The 14,514-nt window shown below is 46.9% G+C and overlaps 1 protein-coding gene and 1 long non-coding RNA gene across 4 annotated transcripts in view; both read left to right on the forward strand.

The window, feature by feature from the left end:
* The window catches only part of LOC113972723, a 68,820-nt gene extending 56,775 nt beyond the window's left edge, over nucleotides 1-12,045 (forward strand). For 2 of the 3 annotated variants that reach the window (XR_003535979.1, XR_003535980.1), the window contains exons 8-10: nucleotides 4,478-4,780; nucleotides 7,909-8,044; nucleotides 11,758-12,045. This is a non-coding gene — a long non-coding RNA (uncharacterized LOC113972723). The remainder of the gene's footprint in view (nucleotides 1-4,477; nucleotides 4,781-7,908; nucleotides 8,045-11,757) is intronic. The other variant, XR_003535981.1, reaches the window with a different exon arrangement.
* Nucleotides 12,046-13,239: 1,194 nt separating this feature from the next.
* The window catches only part of EGR2 (early growth response 2), a 7,192-nt gene continuing 5,917 nt past the window's right edge, over nucleotides 13,240-14,514 (forward strand). The window contains exons 1-2 of the mRNA XM_027694103.1: nucleotides 13,240-13,726; nucleotides 14,041-14,510. Coding sequence (XP_027549904.1) covers nucleotides 13,261-13,726; nucleotides 14,041-14,510 — 936 coding nt within the window. The 5' untranslated portion in view covers nucleotides 13,240-13,260. The remainder of the gene's footprint in view (nucleotides 13,727-14,040; nucleotides 14,511-14,514) is intronic.

The raw sequence follows: 14,514 nt of genomic DNA on the forward strand, positions 1-14,514 counted from the left end.
CTGTTTTATCCAATTTACCTATCCTTGTTTTTTCTGAAATCATTCCTGCTGTCAGCTTTCTGCAGCTTGTGTTTTAACCTATGCTCATTTTACCATTTTAGTTGTGTTCCTTGAGTTCATCTGTACGTTTTGCAATTCTCCTTGAATTCAGGATATTGCCACATCAGTTTCCATGTAATTTTTCCAAGATGATAATCAGATGGAACAGTACCAAATACATCTAACCTCCATTCAGGTTCTACCTTTATCCCAGTATAAAGGAGTGAATATTTTTAATTGTCTCCATACTTATAGACATCCTATTCCTCAAATTAGCATGTGTGCAACCTTTGAAACTTTATTTATGCAAGGTCAGCGTAATAATTTCTTTAATTAATTCCTTCCATTCCATTTAATTATCTTTCTTATTTATAGTCATCCAGACTTTCTTGTTCTACTGAATGAAGCAGAGTATCTTTCTCTCTGTATGACAAGATTTGGCCATCTGCCTTCTACTTGTTGGTAATTTTTCCTAGACTGTATTTCTCTCTGGGGTTTTCTTTCCTGATACCTTTTTGATTTATATTTATTTATTAACATCTTGCCTCAAATATTTCTCACTACCTAACTTGCTAACTTGGAGAGTAGTTTATCTCTCTTTTATTCTGGCAGCACCACTGGAAGTTAACTCTATGGTTTGCCAACCCTTTTCTCCCTGGCTTTTGATTCCAGCCCTCCTTGTACTGTAACTTTGGGCCTCACGTTCCCCTATGGCCACCGCTGCACCTCCCCTCATGTCCACTTGGCCAGGTTATCAAATATAAGACCTGTTTGTCTGTGCTGTTTTCCCTTATGGTTATGTGCAATGGAATTGTGAGTAAACAACTTTGTTCCACTATATCCCATTTTCTGGGCACTGGTCTTAAACCCACGTATGTGCATGGCTTTTGTGGGTCTAAAAATGCATGTGGGTTGCCTAATTTGTCCCATCTCAGATTCAGTGGTGGTGCATTGTCTTCTTGCCCATTCAGATGCTGGGCTCGGGACACACTGCCCACAGCTCTAGGTAATATCAGCAGTGTTCCTCCTTTCTGTGCTGATCATGGAAAACTTCCCCTGGGAGCCAAAAACCACTGTCCCTTCTGATCTCTTTTCAGTGCCCTGCTTGAGAAACACAAGCTCCTACTGTAGGTGATGGCTGAACCGATTCAGAAAGAATGGTGTTCAGGAGAGCTGGTGAGCAGCAGAAGCGCTGGATGCAGCCACTGGCACAAGGGCAGGCACTGTGGTCCACCCCCTGGGCACTTACCCTGCCTAAAACTCCTTTACCCAAACCCATAAGTGCCAGGGTCTGAATGCCTTTAGCTTCTTCTCAGGCTCAGGCTCTAACAGCAGCACCAAACCTCACCCTCGCTGACCGTGGACCTTGAAAAAGAAAAGAACAATGTCTGACGTTTTTCTCAGATCTTTCTGAAGGAGAAATACAGATAAAAGCAAAGCTCTTTGTGACTGATTTTTTTTCACTATCTACTTGAAAGGCAGTGGGTCAGAATTAAGGCATTTTTGCTGCGGAGGAAATGTGTGGGATGTTGGCTGCAAGCCAGTAGCCACTAACATCCCTGCTGCACTAGGAATACTTGAATGAAGTGGGCGTCAACCTCGGGAGAGCGGGCAGCACTACCTACATCAGAGGAAAACCTCCTCATTGAGATTCAAGGAGTAAAAATATTGAATGGAGATAAACCGGTCTGGTAGATTTTTCTGTGGGGGACACTGAAAATTCAAGCATCGTCATCCAGACTGGAAGATCGTCCTCTAAGCTCCCGTGCCTGTCAGGTCCCATTCATTCTACTGGAGAAGAAATCCATACAGTCCCTGGCTTTTCTGACAGTTTTAAAGTTTCATCTTCCAGTTCTGTTTTCTCAACACATAGAATGATGAAATAACATCCGGAGCTTTCAGGCAATAGTCCACGCTACAGTCAGTCTTTTAGTTTGTTTTTTTTCCAAAACCAGAATGAAGATCTGAAGTGTGTCAAATGCTTCTTTAAAATATAATTTAGGCAGACACTCATCCTGCTTATGTCCAGCTGCATATCCCCTGGGAAAAATAGAAGTGATTTCTAGAGTTTCTTTGTATCACTAAATTATGAATCTGAAAGATCAAACAGAATACTCCCAGTGTTGTCTTTCTCATTGTTATCTGCCCTTTCACTGAGTTAGTCACCAGTTCTATCCAGTCTAAATATGAGCACATTTTTCTTGAATCAAGTCCATCATCCCATCTTATCTGTGACATCATTGAATTATTAGAAACTAGTACATTCTTTTTTTTTTTAAACAGGGGAAATGGCAATGATGGAAAAAGGGAAAGGAAATGTTTTGGCTAAGTGTTGGCACTGGACAAAAGAGGCCATATCAAGGCAGAATGGCTAGAATAGAGCATCACAAATACTTTAAAATGCTCTTCTCCTTGCAGGGAAAATAAAGAGATCCTGGACAAGTGACAAAACTACTTCAGTGTAAATCTAAATGTTTATATGATAGTGATGATTTAGATTATGGGTAGTTGTACATGTTGGCTCAAACATGTCTGGTCTAACAACACTGAGGTTACAGAAAGATAGGGGATCCAAAATGACAGCTGGCTAACATGGAAGGGAAAAAAAAAGTGAATTTGAGCAGGATTTGGGAAAAACTAGACCTGTGAACTGGAGCAGGACTACCAAAGCAAGGTAATTATTTGCTTTGGTTTTATAATGTATAATGGCTTTGTGTTGACAATTTGCCTTTCAAATTCTGTTTTTGGGAATGACCTGTAACAATGTGTTTGTGGACAATTGGTTTGCAGTGTCCTACCCCCTGGGCAGGAGGCCTGGGGCAGGGGGAAACAGCTTTAGGGCCTTGGGGCTGCACAGTTCCCGTGGCTGGGAAACCAAAAATCACCAAACGACTGACAGAGCAGATCTGGGTCGGTTGATGGGTAGTGTCTGATATGAATCAAGCATGAAAAATCAGGGAGAGAAATGTACTTGCTAGAGCAAACTAATTGTTGGTCTTCTAGTGAGTTGGAAAAGTGAACTAGGGCTACAGCTTGAAAAAAAGGTGTGAGGCCGAGGGACTGTGCAGCCAGGAAAGGCCATTGACTGATGGGTGTGATGGAAGTTCCAACTGCCAGCATAAATGTGGACATCTGTGAGAGGAGACGGAACAGAACCAGGAGTCCAAGTCTGAGATGAGGAGAAGGACCTGGGAAAAAGCTTAATGGCAGCAACACGGGAAAGAGAGATGGAGTGATGGAGGTTTGGGCACAATATTGGGAGATGCTCAGATACTTCAGCAAGAAAAATGGCCTGAGGGGTAATATACTCAGGAAAATGGAAGAAGAGAATGTAACTGTAATGTCTTCTACTGTGAAGGACCTTTCTTTTTCTGAGATCCCTGGGTAGTAAGCAGCAAATCAGCAAAAACGCACAGTGGATTTGGAAAGTAACCACACTATCTGCTCTGAGAGAAAAGTTTAAAACATAGTTTTTTTTAAGGAAAAGGAAAATGTGCCAGAGGGCTGAGAGTTCTTAAGACCAAGTTATAAACCTTCGAAAATAGGATTTTATAATGGAAATGCAGAGATCATTAACTATTGTAAGCACCTCTAGGAATGACACCTCTATAGTAAATTACATTCAAATTAATATAAAACTGTAAAGATTCCCTGACAGCTTTGATTATGTAAGTTGATTTTAGTAGTTAAATGTTGACTTTCTATAATGCATTCTCCAAATATTATACTGAATGCTGCATCATATATAACAATTACCATGTCACAGTGCTATTTTGTGTAAATTAAATTATTGACAGCAATATAATTTTGTATTCACTTTATTATTTTGATCCATTTTTCTGTCAAAATATACAATGACTCTTCACTAGATTTAGAAACCAGAAAAACTCTTTAGATGGTGAAGTATTATTCTCCATACATTATTTTTCCTTAGCCTGTAATGAGTTTGGGGGAGAGAAGGGGAAGCAACATTTCATTCCTCCTCTGACATTATGTGTGTTTTTAGACATGTTGTCAACTTTAAATTGTGTTTCAGTAAGTGTGCTTATCAGAAAGCCTGCAAAGTCCATGGCAGCCCTGGTCAGCTGTCCAGGCATGTAGCAGAGATGGTGTTTTTAGTGTGCTCCAGCACAAGTGCTGTCCTGAATCACAGGACAGGGTTTTTGATATGGTTATGATTATTCAGCATAGCTTTAAAGAGGGTCCGTTGTATATCACAGGGTCAATACTTCCTGTTCTTTGATATCCCTTATGGATTGAAGTGAAAAACATCATCTGTGTGGCACAGCTCCTTCTTCACACCTTCTCTTCCCACTTGTGGGATATGGCAACAGTGATTCTTCATCCTTGGATGCCTGGAAAGTACTTTCAGGTTGTGATTGTAACTGCAGATCAATACCTGTAATGTAGCAGAGTTTCCTCATTTACCCTTCTCCAGATGCACAGCCTGTCAGCTCCTCATGGCCTGCTCGACACCGCAGTGCAGAAATTGGGACACAAGTTATGTCTTCCTACTGGATCTCGGCCTTCTCCAGGCAGGTACCCTGACCTCTGATGTGGAGACAGCCCAGCTGGCTCACTTCACATAAAGCCCAGTGAGAAAGACACAGGGAGGCCCCAGAATAACTCAGACACATCGTTTTGGGTGCCATCCTACAAGGTGAAAGAAATGGGCTGAGCTGCTAGGTAGAAAAGAGGGATGAATCCAGCACATCACACACCGTGGGCAAGGACTCTATGGGTATGAAAATTCCCTTCATTTTGAATGGTGGCAGAAAGGCCCAGAAAATGCTGATCTTCTCAGGTGGTCCAGTCCAGGGAGGTTGAGGAAAGCCGACTTTGTGGCTTTCCTAGCAGGGTTTAGTTACAGCTTTGGTGCAACCAAGTCTCACTCACATCTGCATCTGCTCAGTAATAGAAAGCAAAGGCACACTGGCACTCCTGAGCCTGGGAAGCATTTTCTGGTCCCTGGGCCAGTAAGTGCAGACTTGTTTGTGGACATACAGCTGTGGGTTAGTTACCTCTTCAGCAAACTGACACAGGTCTGTATCCTTAGTGCCCTGTGAGCATTAAACTAAAGATTTTTGCATAGTGAAGATGGGACAGGGGATGAGAGGTAACAGGAGGGCACTCTGAGTTCACCATAGATTTAGCGGTGCTCTCTAAATACGTCAAAGTTCATTTGTCTGTTGTCCTGAGGTGGGGAACACATAAATAAAATATATGTGCTTTCTATGGCAGCACAAAACTCATCTGATACTAATGAAATGTGCTTAGCCATTGCCCATGTGCTTAATTCAGTATGAAATGTTATTGTGTTGTTATTATATTGTTATTGTTATATTGTCAGTTTTAAGGGACAGAAGCCCAGAGACACTTGGCAAGCCCTGATGGGAAGTACTCAAATGTCACTTCTTAGCCTGGGTCATTCATTTTTCCCTTTGCTTAGACTCTGTTTGTTATTGATATACAATGCATGTTTAAGACCTGCATTGTGGTGGCAGTAGTAGCAGTGTGAACATGGAAAAGAATCTGCTTGAAGACTGACCTGGTTTTCTCTTTTATGGTCTGATAGAAAAGCACTACAGCTCTATCTGCCTTGCCCTCCTAAGATATTGGGATTGGCTTTTATTCTATTGGCAAACTGAGCTTATTCACAATTATTGCAGACACAGCTGTGGAAGCACCATGTCAGCATGACCATTTCTGTTAGCTGGTTTATAAAATGCCAGGAAGCCATTGATGGATGGAAGAATCACTTCCTTTTAGTTTCTTGTCAAACATTTAGTAGCCACTTGTAAGGAGAGCTCTTGTCCCTGCATCTTTCTGCATGTATTTTCATGTATCTTCCCCTGTAGAAAGCAGTTTCACACACAAACATGTTACAGCCGTACAGTTTTAATAGAACCAGCTTCACTTGAGAGTAGACAAATAGACTTGGGTCTTCTTCTGGCACAGGCACAAAGCGCTAAGCTGTGATGCTGAGTTTCTCATTTGGCCTCATTTCTTGTTTGATTTGCCAGTGTGGGAGTTAATGGTATAAACACAGAAATATGGGGGATAGGGAGCAATACGTTCTGTGCTGTCCTGTTCAGGTAGCTCTGTTTCTTGCTGGCTTTGATAATATGTTGCTTAGAGTAGTTTAAATGGCAGGGGGGGATGAGGAACAGGTGGTGATGAGAGAGAATTAATGTGAGAGGACATGGAGAAATCATATTGCTCCATAGGAAGTTGCTCCTCCCAGCATATTTCTGTGCTAGCCCATATAAGTGGGACTCTGTAACAGTATCCTGTGACTACACCAGAAGATGCAACGGCGTTTTGAGTTCAGGTGTTAAACAAATATATATCCTGGTTCATCTAATTTTGGCATCTGAAATTTTAGGTTGCAGTCGTTCTCCTTGATGTATGAGTGCCCAGACACTGTGGTGATGAGCTAGGCCTTGTTAGCACCTCAGGTTACTAACCTGAGAGAGGAACTTGGCACAAAAGGAGGATTTAAAGCTAAAACAGAGCAAACAAGAACTCATAGCTGGTAAAGTTATCCTGAGAGTTGGGAAAGATGAACCTGCTGGGCAGGTATTCCCTAATGATGTTGTTTTGACTTTACTAGCCTGCCTTCTCCTCGATGTATCTTCTATTTGCTCAAAGAAAATCATCTGCTCTTCCCAGTTATTTCAAAGTAAAGTCACAAGAATAGCTTGTTCCCACTCTATTCCAAATATAGCTGTTGGCAGCAATTGCTGAGATAAGGGGGAAGGAAAGGGAACTACCAAGGAAGAGGAAAGACAGGAGGGGGAAGAGGGAAAAGAGAGCTGAAAAGGTTGGACAATAGAGAGGAGAGAGAGAGACATGAATGAGAGGAGAAGTGAAAGAACAAGGCCAATGCAGTGCAGCAGAGAAAAATAAATCAAAGATAGAAACAAACTCCTGCAAAACAGGTGGCAGCAACCCAAATACAGGATGAAAAGGACCATGCCCACCCCCAGGAAAAGCTGGAGTTTTAGCCTTGCAAATAACCAAACTGTAAATAAAATCACATCAAATTTTGACTTCCACTCAGATTGTAGGGGTTATAGCATCAGAAAACTTATGGTAACTTACACCACTTGAAGATCTGGCCCTAAAAATTTTAAAGCAAAACATGTTGCTTATTTTAATCTCTTGTGGCTTTTTTTTTTTTAAATTCTCTGCTCCAATAACATTTGCTGTCGGCTCCTGAGAGAAAGCCATCCATTGGTTAACTTTGCTGAAAATGAACCTGAATACCCTTGTCCTCAGGAATTTACAGTCAGGATGGTGAGACAGGAGCATGTAGACATGCCCTCGGGAGCAGAAAATAAATGCTGATAAAAAAATAAGGAAAAGCCAGAACCAAACTCAGACTGACTTACCCAGAGCAAAGAGCTGAGGGGTTCCAAGGCTCAAGGCAGACTGGTTTAAGACCAAAGCACAGAGAAATGAGACATAAATGGAAACAGGTTTTGAGAAGTGGCACACAGACAGGGCAAACGCAAACGAGTGCCTGGCAATCTAGGAATCCTGTGAGTGGCTCCAGCTTCCCTGGAGGGGTGGGAAGTTTCTGAGAAACACCCCACAGAGCTCTTCTGTATCTCTTCTCAGAAGATTGCTTGGAAAATGGTGCCAGAGTTTTGCTTTCCCTGCTGGTCTGCTGGAAAGAGGTGCCATACCTGACCTTATTCCTCAGCTGAGGTTTAAAAGCTGTGCTTGGTTCTGAAGGCACCGTTTCCTACAACCTGAGTGTGTCCAGAAAGCCTTCTGACAAGCTTTCTCCACACTCAAACACTAGGTAATGGGACCAACAGGAGAACTGAAAATGTGACTCTTGCTATACTTCTTTTATTTCAGCCCTTCAAGGAAGAAGGCCACTTGCATCATTAAGAGATGTGCTCAATTAATCTCTCTCTGGACTAAAGGCCCAGCTATGGGACAAGGCAGTATTTAGAAAAAGCACAGGAGACACATTAGAGCAGGAAATACAAGGGTAAGTGAAACTAGTTTTGGAAGAAAGGACTGGAAACTAAAGCTTAGTAGGCAGACTATGACTATTCAGAAACAAAGTCGTCGTTATTTTGAGTCTTGTCTCATGAATGATATGTGTATCCCAGTTATTTTCACAGTTATGAGAAGCAACTTTTTTTTCTTTTCTTTTTTTTCTTTGTTCCCCTGGCAAGCAGCATGCAGAGCTGATATTTTAGCCTTCCAGCAGGGATGCCCCTCTGTGGGTTGCTCCCAGCACCTCTCTGCAGTATGTGATCCCCGTCCTGATATCTCTGAGGCTGCAGAGTCACAGCCTGTGGCCAGGATCTCTGACTCCACAGGGCTATATTCTCTCTATAGGTAGCACAACTGTGATGAAAACCTTTAGGGGTGCTGTTACACGGTGAAACACTTCCAGGGACGGGGCAGCTGCAGCTTCTTCGGGCAACCTGTGCTAGGGCCTCACCCCCTCACAAGGAAGGATTTCATCTTAAAATCTAACCTAAACTTGTTCGCTTTCTGTTTAAAGCTCTAAAACCTTTTTTTTTTTTCTGATGCCATATTTCAAAGTATAATCTAAAGCAGAAAAGGTGTCACTTGGTCTGTTCAGCTGGAGGAGACTAAGGGGAGACCTCATTGCAGTCTACAACTTCCTCGTGAGGGAAAGAGGAGGAGGGTTAGATGCTGATCTCTGTGGTGACCAGTGATAGGACCCGAGGGAATGGCCTGAAGTTGTGTCAGAGGAAGTTTAGGTTGGATATTAGAAAAAGGTTCATCCCCCAGAGGGTGGTTGGGCACTGGAACAGGCTCCCCAGGGCAGTGGTCACAGCACCAAGGCTGACAGAGTTCAAGAAGCATTTGGATGACACTCTGGGGCACATGGTGTGACTCCTGGAGATGGTCCTGTGCAGGGCTGAGGGTTGAACTCGATGATCGTTGTGAGTCCCTCCCAACGCAGCATATTCTGTGATTTTGTGAAACACCAGCAGCGCTCAGCCCAACGCATCGCTTTTTGCCGTGTCCTCGCTGGCTCCCGGCAGCGCCTTCCCCCAGGAGAGGGCAGTGGAGCCCGCACACGCTCCCCGCTCCCCTCCCGCCGCCGGCTGGGAGCACCCGCTCCCTCGGGTGTTCCCTGAGGAACGAACGGGGTGAGTGGAAGTAGGACTACGGATTTAATACGTGTGCTAGAAACCGTGTACGGGAACATCCAGGAAATGTTCTGCGTGTTTAATAACGAGAATAAGTTTTGAGCAAACGAGTTTGTTGTTGCTTTTATTTGACTGGAAGTTTGCTCTGCCACACACACTTGTCCACAGCCACACAAACTTAAACTAGTAGCTTGCTGATTCCACACGAGTTTGTTAAATTCCTATAGCCCGAATTAAAAAATGTTATTGACATTTAAATAGCCCTTCAGGATGCTGCTATGGCTCTCCTGAGCCAAATACTCACAATAAAGTCATTTACTTATTTCAAATTTACAGGCATTCATCCTAAGACAACAAGCACACTTTGGCTGGAAACCACAGAGTGGTTTCAAGGCACTGTAATTAAGGGCAGACTGGGATGCCTTCTCCTCTGCTCCTTAACCATCCCATTTCCCCGGCATGCCAGCAGTCAGGCAGCTGTTCAGCTGTTTTCTGTACCTTCACGTTTACAGCAGGTTTCCCTGGCTGAATTCCAGGTTTTGGTAACTGGCCAGTACAGGCTGTGAGCCTGTGTCAGGCCTCTGAGGGGCTGGCAGGGTAGACTGAAGGGAAGTGCCTTTTGCCTGCAACTTGGGAATCCAGGGGACACCCTGCCAAAACAGAAGGTATTAGTAAACAAGCATTTCGTCCTGTGAGGACATGACAAATCTTTCTACTCCCAATGAAAAGGGACAAATTTAGGAAACTCTGAAATCCAGCTTTGGAGAGAAGATTTCTTTTATATGAAATGTTAAGGAAGCACCAACCCCAACATGAATCTAGCCCAGACAGTTGTCCTCTGCGAGGACAGGGGCACTCATTTCCTATCTGAAAACAACTCCCTGATTGCATCTGAGTTCCCACTCCTGAGGACACTTGCTGAGCTGGGGCCACCTTAACATTCCCAAAACCAGCAGGATGCACAGTGCATTTCCCAAGCAGGCCTACCAGCATCACTGCTGTTAGCACATGAGGTCGGTTGAGTTTTGCTGCAAAAGCATAGTAAACCCCTGGAGAGATGACTCAAATGTGTGATGTTACACTGGTGAAATGCGTTGCCAGCTCCACAGATGATGAGCTGCCTTTTCTTCCTCAGCCACTCTCAACTCATGGAGGCAAGGACAATTTTATTTCTACAGCTCCTGTCTCAGGTACTTGTAGAGAATGACTGCAGGAAAATAGAACCCCAGTGCAACGTCAGCTAGCAACTTGTTAAAAGAGCAAACGTAGTAAATCCAAAGGAGCCTGGTTTCAAAGAAATTGGGAATAGAAGTTCTGTCCTTCAGCTCTGAACCCTCCTCAGTCAGTGCTATATCCAGTCAGACGTGTCAGGCGCATTCAAGGCTCTCGGTCCGAGTGGGGATTTGGCAATTTGCACCAGCAATGTCTGTCATGTGAAACCACGTGGTTTATAGGAACCACAGAAATCAGTAGGGTATTTTTGCGTATAAGGCTCACTGACGTCAGCGCGAGGTGGACAGTCCAACGCTCAGAGTCTGCTGTAATCAGCCAAATGGGGATCAAAGGCACAAAGCACATGCAAAGTAATACAGCAAGAATATCTGAAAAGGGCCCAGAAACACTTGAGTCTCATCTGTCAACATCTGCCTGAAACTGAGCATTAAGTATGTCTCCATCTTGCCCCACACCAGATCCTGCAGCCACTCAGACAAAGCTCCCATTGAGAGATGCTGAGTGATTTGATTGTCCCTGGAAAGGCTGGAAATCAGAGACAATTTACTCCATGCCTAAGAAGGCTTTTAAAATTAACCAACCAACCCAACTATAGTAGTATTCCTCAGGTGAAGTTAGCCAGGAGGTACAGTGGATTTTATTTGTGTCGTTCTTTCATTAAATCCTTCTCCATAGTAGAAGAACATTAGATTAGCCAAGTTAGTTCAAAGGTGGAATTGATCTGTGGGGAGATTGAAGTGGGGTGTGGAACCTTGGTTCTTCTTTCTTCTGTGTGCATTATGAGTTAGTGTCATCAGTGGCCATGTGCTATTTTGAAACAATACAGGAAAATTAGGTAGAATATCCATAAAACTTGAATCTGATACATCTGCAGTGTTTTGCAGTAAGGAGGATACTGCAAATTCATGTAAAGTAATTCACCCCACTGCACAACAGATTCTAATATTTTGTTCTTTTACAGTAGCGATTAGACCAATTATAGCTCAGCTGTAATGGAAAGGTACAATACAATTGCTCCTGCTTCTCAGTCAAATTTCCCAGAACCTGTCTCTCTGTCACAATTTAACTTTTAAATTGAGATGGGTCTTTTAAACAAAAATATCTAGAATCTCACTGAAAGCTTTCTTTCAACTAAATCTCATATGTCCAACTGTATTGGCTATATATTAAGTGCTAGAAAGGACTGATAATAAAAATCTATGTTAAAAAACACTGTTATATATTTACTAGTTACTGCGCACACTTCTCTGATCACCCACAAAGGCAAATATCTATGTTTACGCCTACTATTCCTTAGAAAGTACAACTAATGTCCCTAAAACTTTCACTTTTCCAGAGACGCTCCTGTCTAGCCTGGGCTCTGCAGTGCCTGGACAAGTAGTGAACCTGGAGCATCACCAAAGGCAGTGAAACAGAATTGGAGGAATTGAACGAGCCTTTCTCAGCTGGGGTGTGAGGTGTGTGGCATGGATAAAATGGGGCCTGGGAGACACTATGACAGCGCTTGGGATTGAAGGCAGAGGTAAGTGCACGTTCCTTAGGGATGCCCAAGCCCTGGAATGCACTAGACCTGTAAATATTGATATCTGCAGTTAAAAATGAAAGCTAAGAGGTTTTATCCTTCCTATGTATTCTCTGCTTGTTGCTTTGGAACAAGAGTGCACACTCTCATAGCATCTTTCATATGTTGCTGCATCTTGCTGCTGTTTGGGTTGTTATGTGGATTATTTGGATAAAAATCCAAATGGGTTGGATTTTTACTGCAGACCATTGAAAAGGGGCCTTGAATGCTACAGACCATATGTGAGAGTTGCTTTCCTAAATGCAGGACTAAACAGCCACAAGATGAAATATCCCCAAGTAAATGAGATTAGTGACATGGGATACAGCTTTCAAAAATAATTACATCTGACACCCTCATCAGCAAGAAGATGTAGGGGCTGCAAGCTCTAAGCTTGGGAACAGCGTATGAAAGATTGGCTTCTCCTGGGAAGGGAGGCACAAGGGAGGTTATTTTTAGTACTTTGGAGAAAAAAAAAAAAGACAGAATTTAAGCAGTCTTTGGTTTGATACCCTCGTTATGGAGGAGATCATGGAGAGAGAAAGCAGAAGTGGGAATGGAAATATTACTGAGGATGAAAGCTGTGGAAGCAAAAGGTTGATCCGAGCAGGGTGGGAGCGGCGGGGACAGGATGGGACGGAGGCGTGGTGGGGGCGGCGGGGGGGGGCAGTGCAGCCCCCTCCGTCCCGTCCCCGGTTGTGCCCGTCGGTACAACAACAACCCACCAACGACGGAGCGGGCGGTTCCGTTTTCGCGACGGTATATATAGATCAGACACTTTCCAAAAAAAGCAGCGCCGCCGAGTCGCTCTGCTCGGCGGCTCTTTCCACCCGTAATTCAGAAAAAAAAATATTTTTTTAATATTATTTTTTTCTTTAAGAAAGGAGAAGCTGTATTCCGTGAATGCGGCTGTTTTCTGACTCGACACCGGCTTGCGGTTACGGGCTGCTGAGAAAGTGAGCGGGGTCCGGCGGGGCGGCCCCGGGACCTCCTCTGCTTTTCCGAGCGTTTTTAAAATTTTCCGGAACGGGTTCCCTAAAAAGGGCAGGGGGGCGGGGCCGGATCCTCGCCTTTTTAGGACAAGGGCCCCGCCACCGGAATACCCCCCTGTGCGGCGCGGCGGGCGGCGGTGGGGGCCGCACGGGGCCGGGGCGGGTCGGGGCCGCCCCCGCGGGGCGCGGGGGGTGTGCGGGGCGGGGGGGCCGGGGCGGGCGCGGGGCGGTGGGTCCCGCACGCCCGAGCCCACGTGACCGCCGGGCCCCGTTCCTCAGTCCTTATATGGGCAGTGACGTCCCGGGCATTCAGGGGGCCCCCATAAATAGTTACCGCCAGACTTGTCCTCCAGCGCGAGCTGCGGCGGGAGCGCGGCGCTCCCGGGGCACCGCGGCCACCGCACCGCCGCGACGGGGCGGCCGCCCGCCCGCACATGCCGCGCCGGCTCCCCGCCGTCCCCCCGCGCCGGTAGTGGGAGGCAGGGGGAAGCGCCCCCTCCTCGCCCTCCCCTTCCCGCCCCGAGCGCCCACCGCCGGCCGGGAGCGCCGCTCCCGCGGCCGCCCCGCTGCCCCCATGATGACCGCCAAGGCGGTGGACAAGATCCCGGTGACCCTCGGTGGGTTCGTGCACCAGCTCCCCGAGGGCATTTACCCCGCGGATGACATCTCGGCCGCGCTGCCAACTTCGGTGGCGATCTTCCCCAATGCCGACCTGGCAGGGCCGTTTGACCAGATGAGCGGTGTGGCAGGAGGTAAGCGGATCCCGCGCAGGTGCGGGACGGGCCGCCCGCGGAGGACGGCGGGGACCTGGAGTGGCGGGCGGGGGGCGGACTGGGACGGGGTGCCACGACCCGCCGCGGGGCTCCCCCGGCGGCCGGCTGGGGTCCCCCCCGCCCCTCGCGGCAGCCCTGCCTCCGCGCCCGGCTCTGGGGGAAAAGTTGCAGTCGGCGCGGAGCCCTCCGGCAGCCGGAGCGCAACATGTGCGCGCCGCAGCCCCGCGCGGGCGGCGGCCGGGACCGGTGCCGGGTGGCGGTGCGGAGGGCTGACCTGCTCCTTGCCCCCCCAGACGGCATGATCAACGTGGACATGGGCGACAAGCGGGCCCTGGACCTGCCCTACGGTGGCGGCTTCGCGCCCAACGCCCCGGCTTCCCGCAACCAGACCTTCACCTACATGGGCAAATTCTCCATCGACCCGCAGTACCCCGGCGCCGGTTGCTACCCCGAGGGCATCATCAACATCGTGAGCGCGGGGATCCTGCAGGGGGTCAGCACGCCCTCCTCCGCCACCTCCTCCGCCGCCTCCTCCGCCTCCTCCGCCGCCTCCTCGGCCACCGCCGCCTCCGCCGCCTCCCCCAACCCGCTGGCCGGGGCCCTCGGCTGCACCATGGCACAGGGCCAGCCGGCCGACCTGGAGCATCTCTACTCGCCGCCGCCTCCGCCCTACTCGGGCTGCGGTGACCTGTACCCGCAAGACCCCTCCTCGGCTTTCCTGCCCGCCGCCGGCGGCGGGGCGCTGCCTTTTCCCCCGCCGCCCTCCT

This window comes from Neopelma chrysocephalum, unplaced genomic scaffold, assembly GCF_003984885.1.
Source record: "Neopelma chrysocephalum unplaced genomic scaffold, ASM398488v2 Primary Assembly neopelma1_96, whole genome shotgun sequence".
NCBI lineage: Eukaryota > Metazoa > Chordata > Aves > Passeriformes > Pipridae > Neopelma > Neopelma chrysocephalum.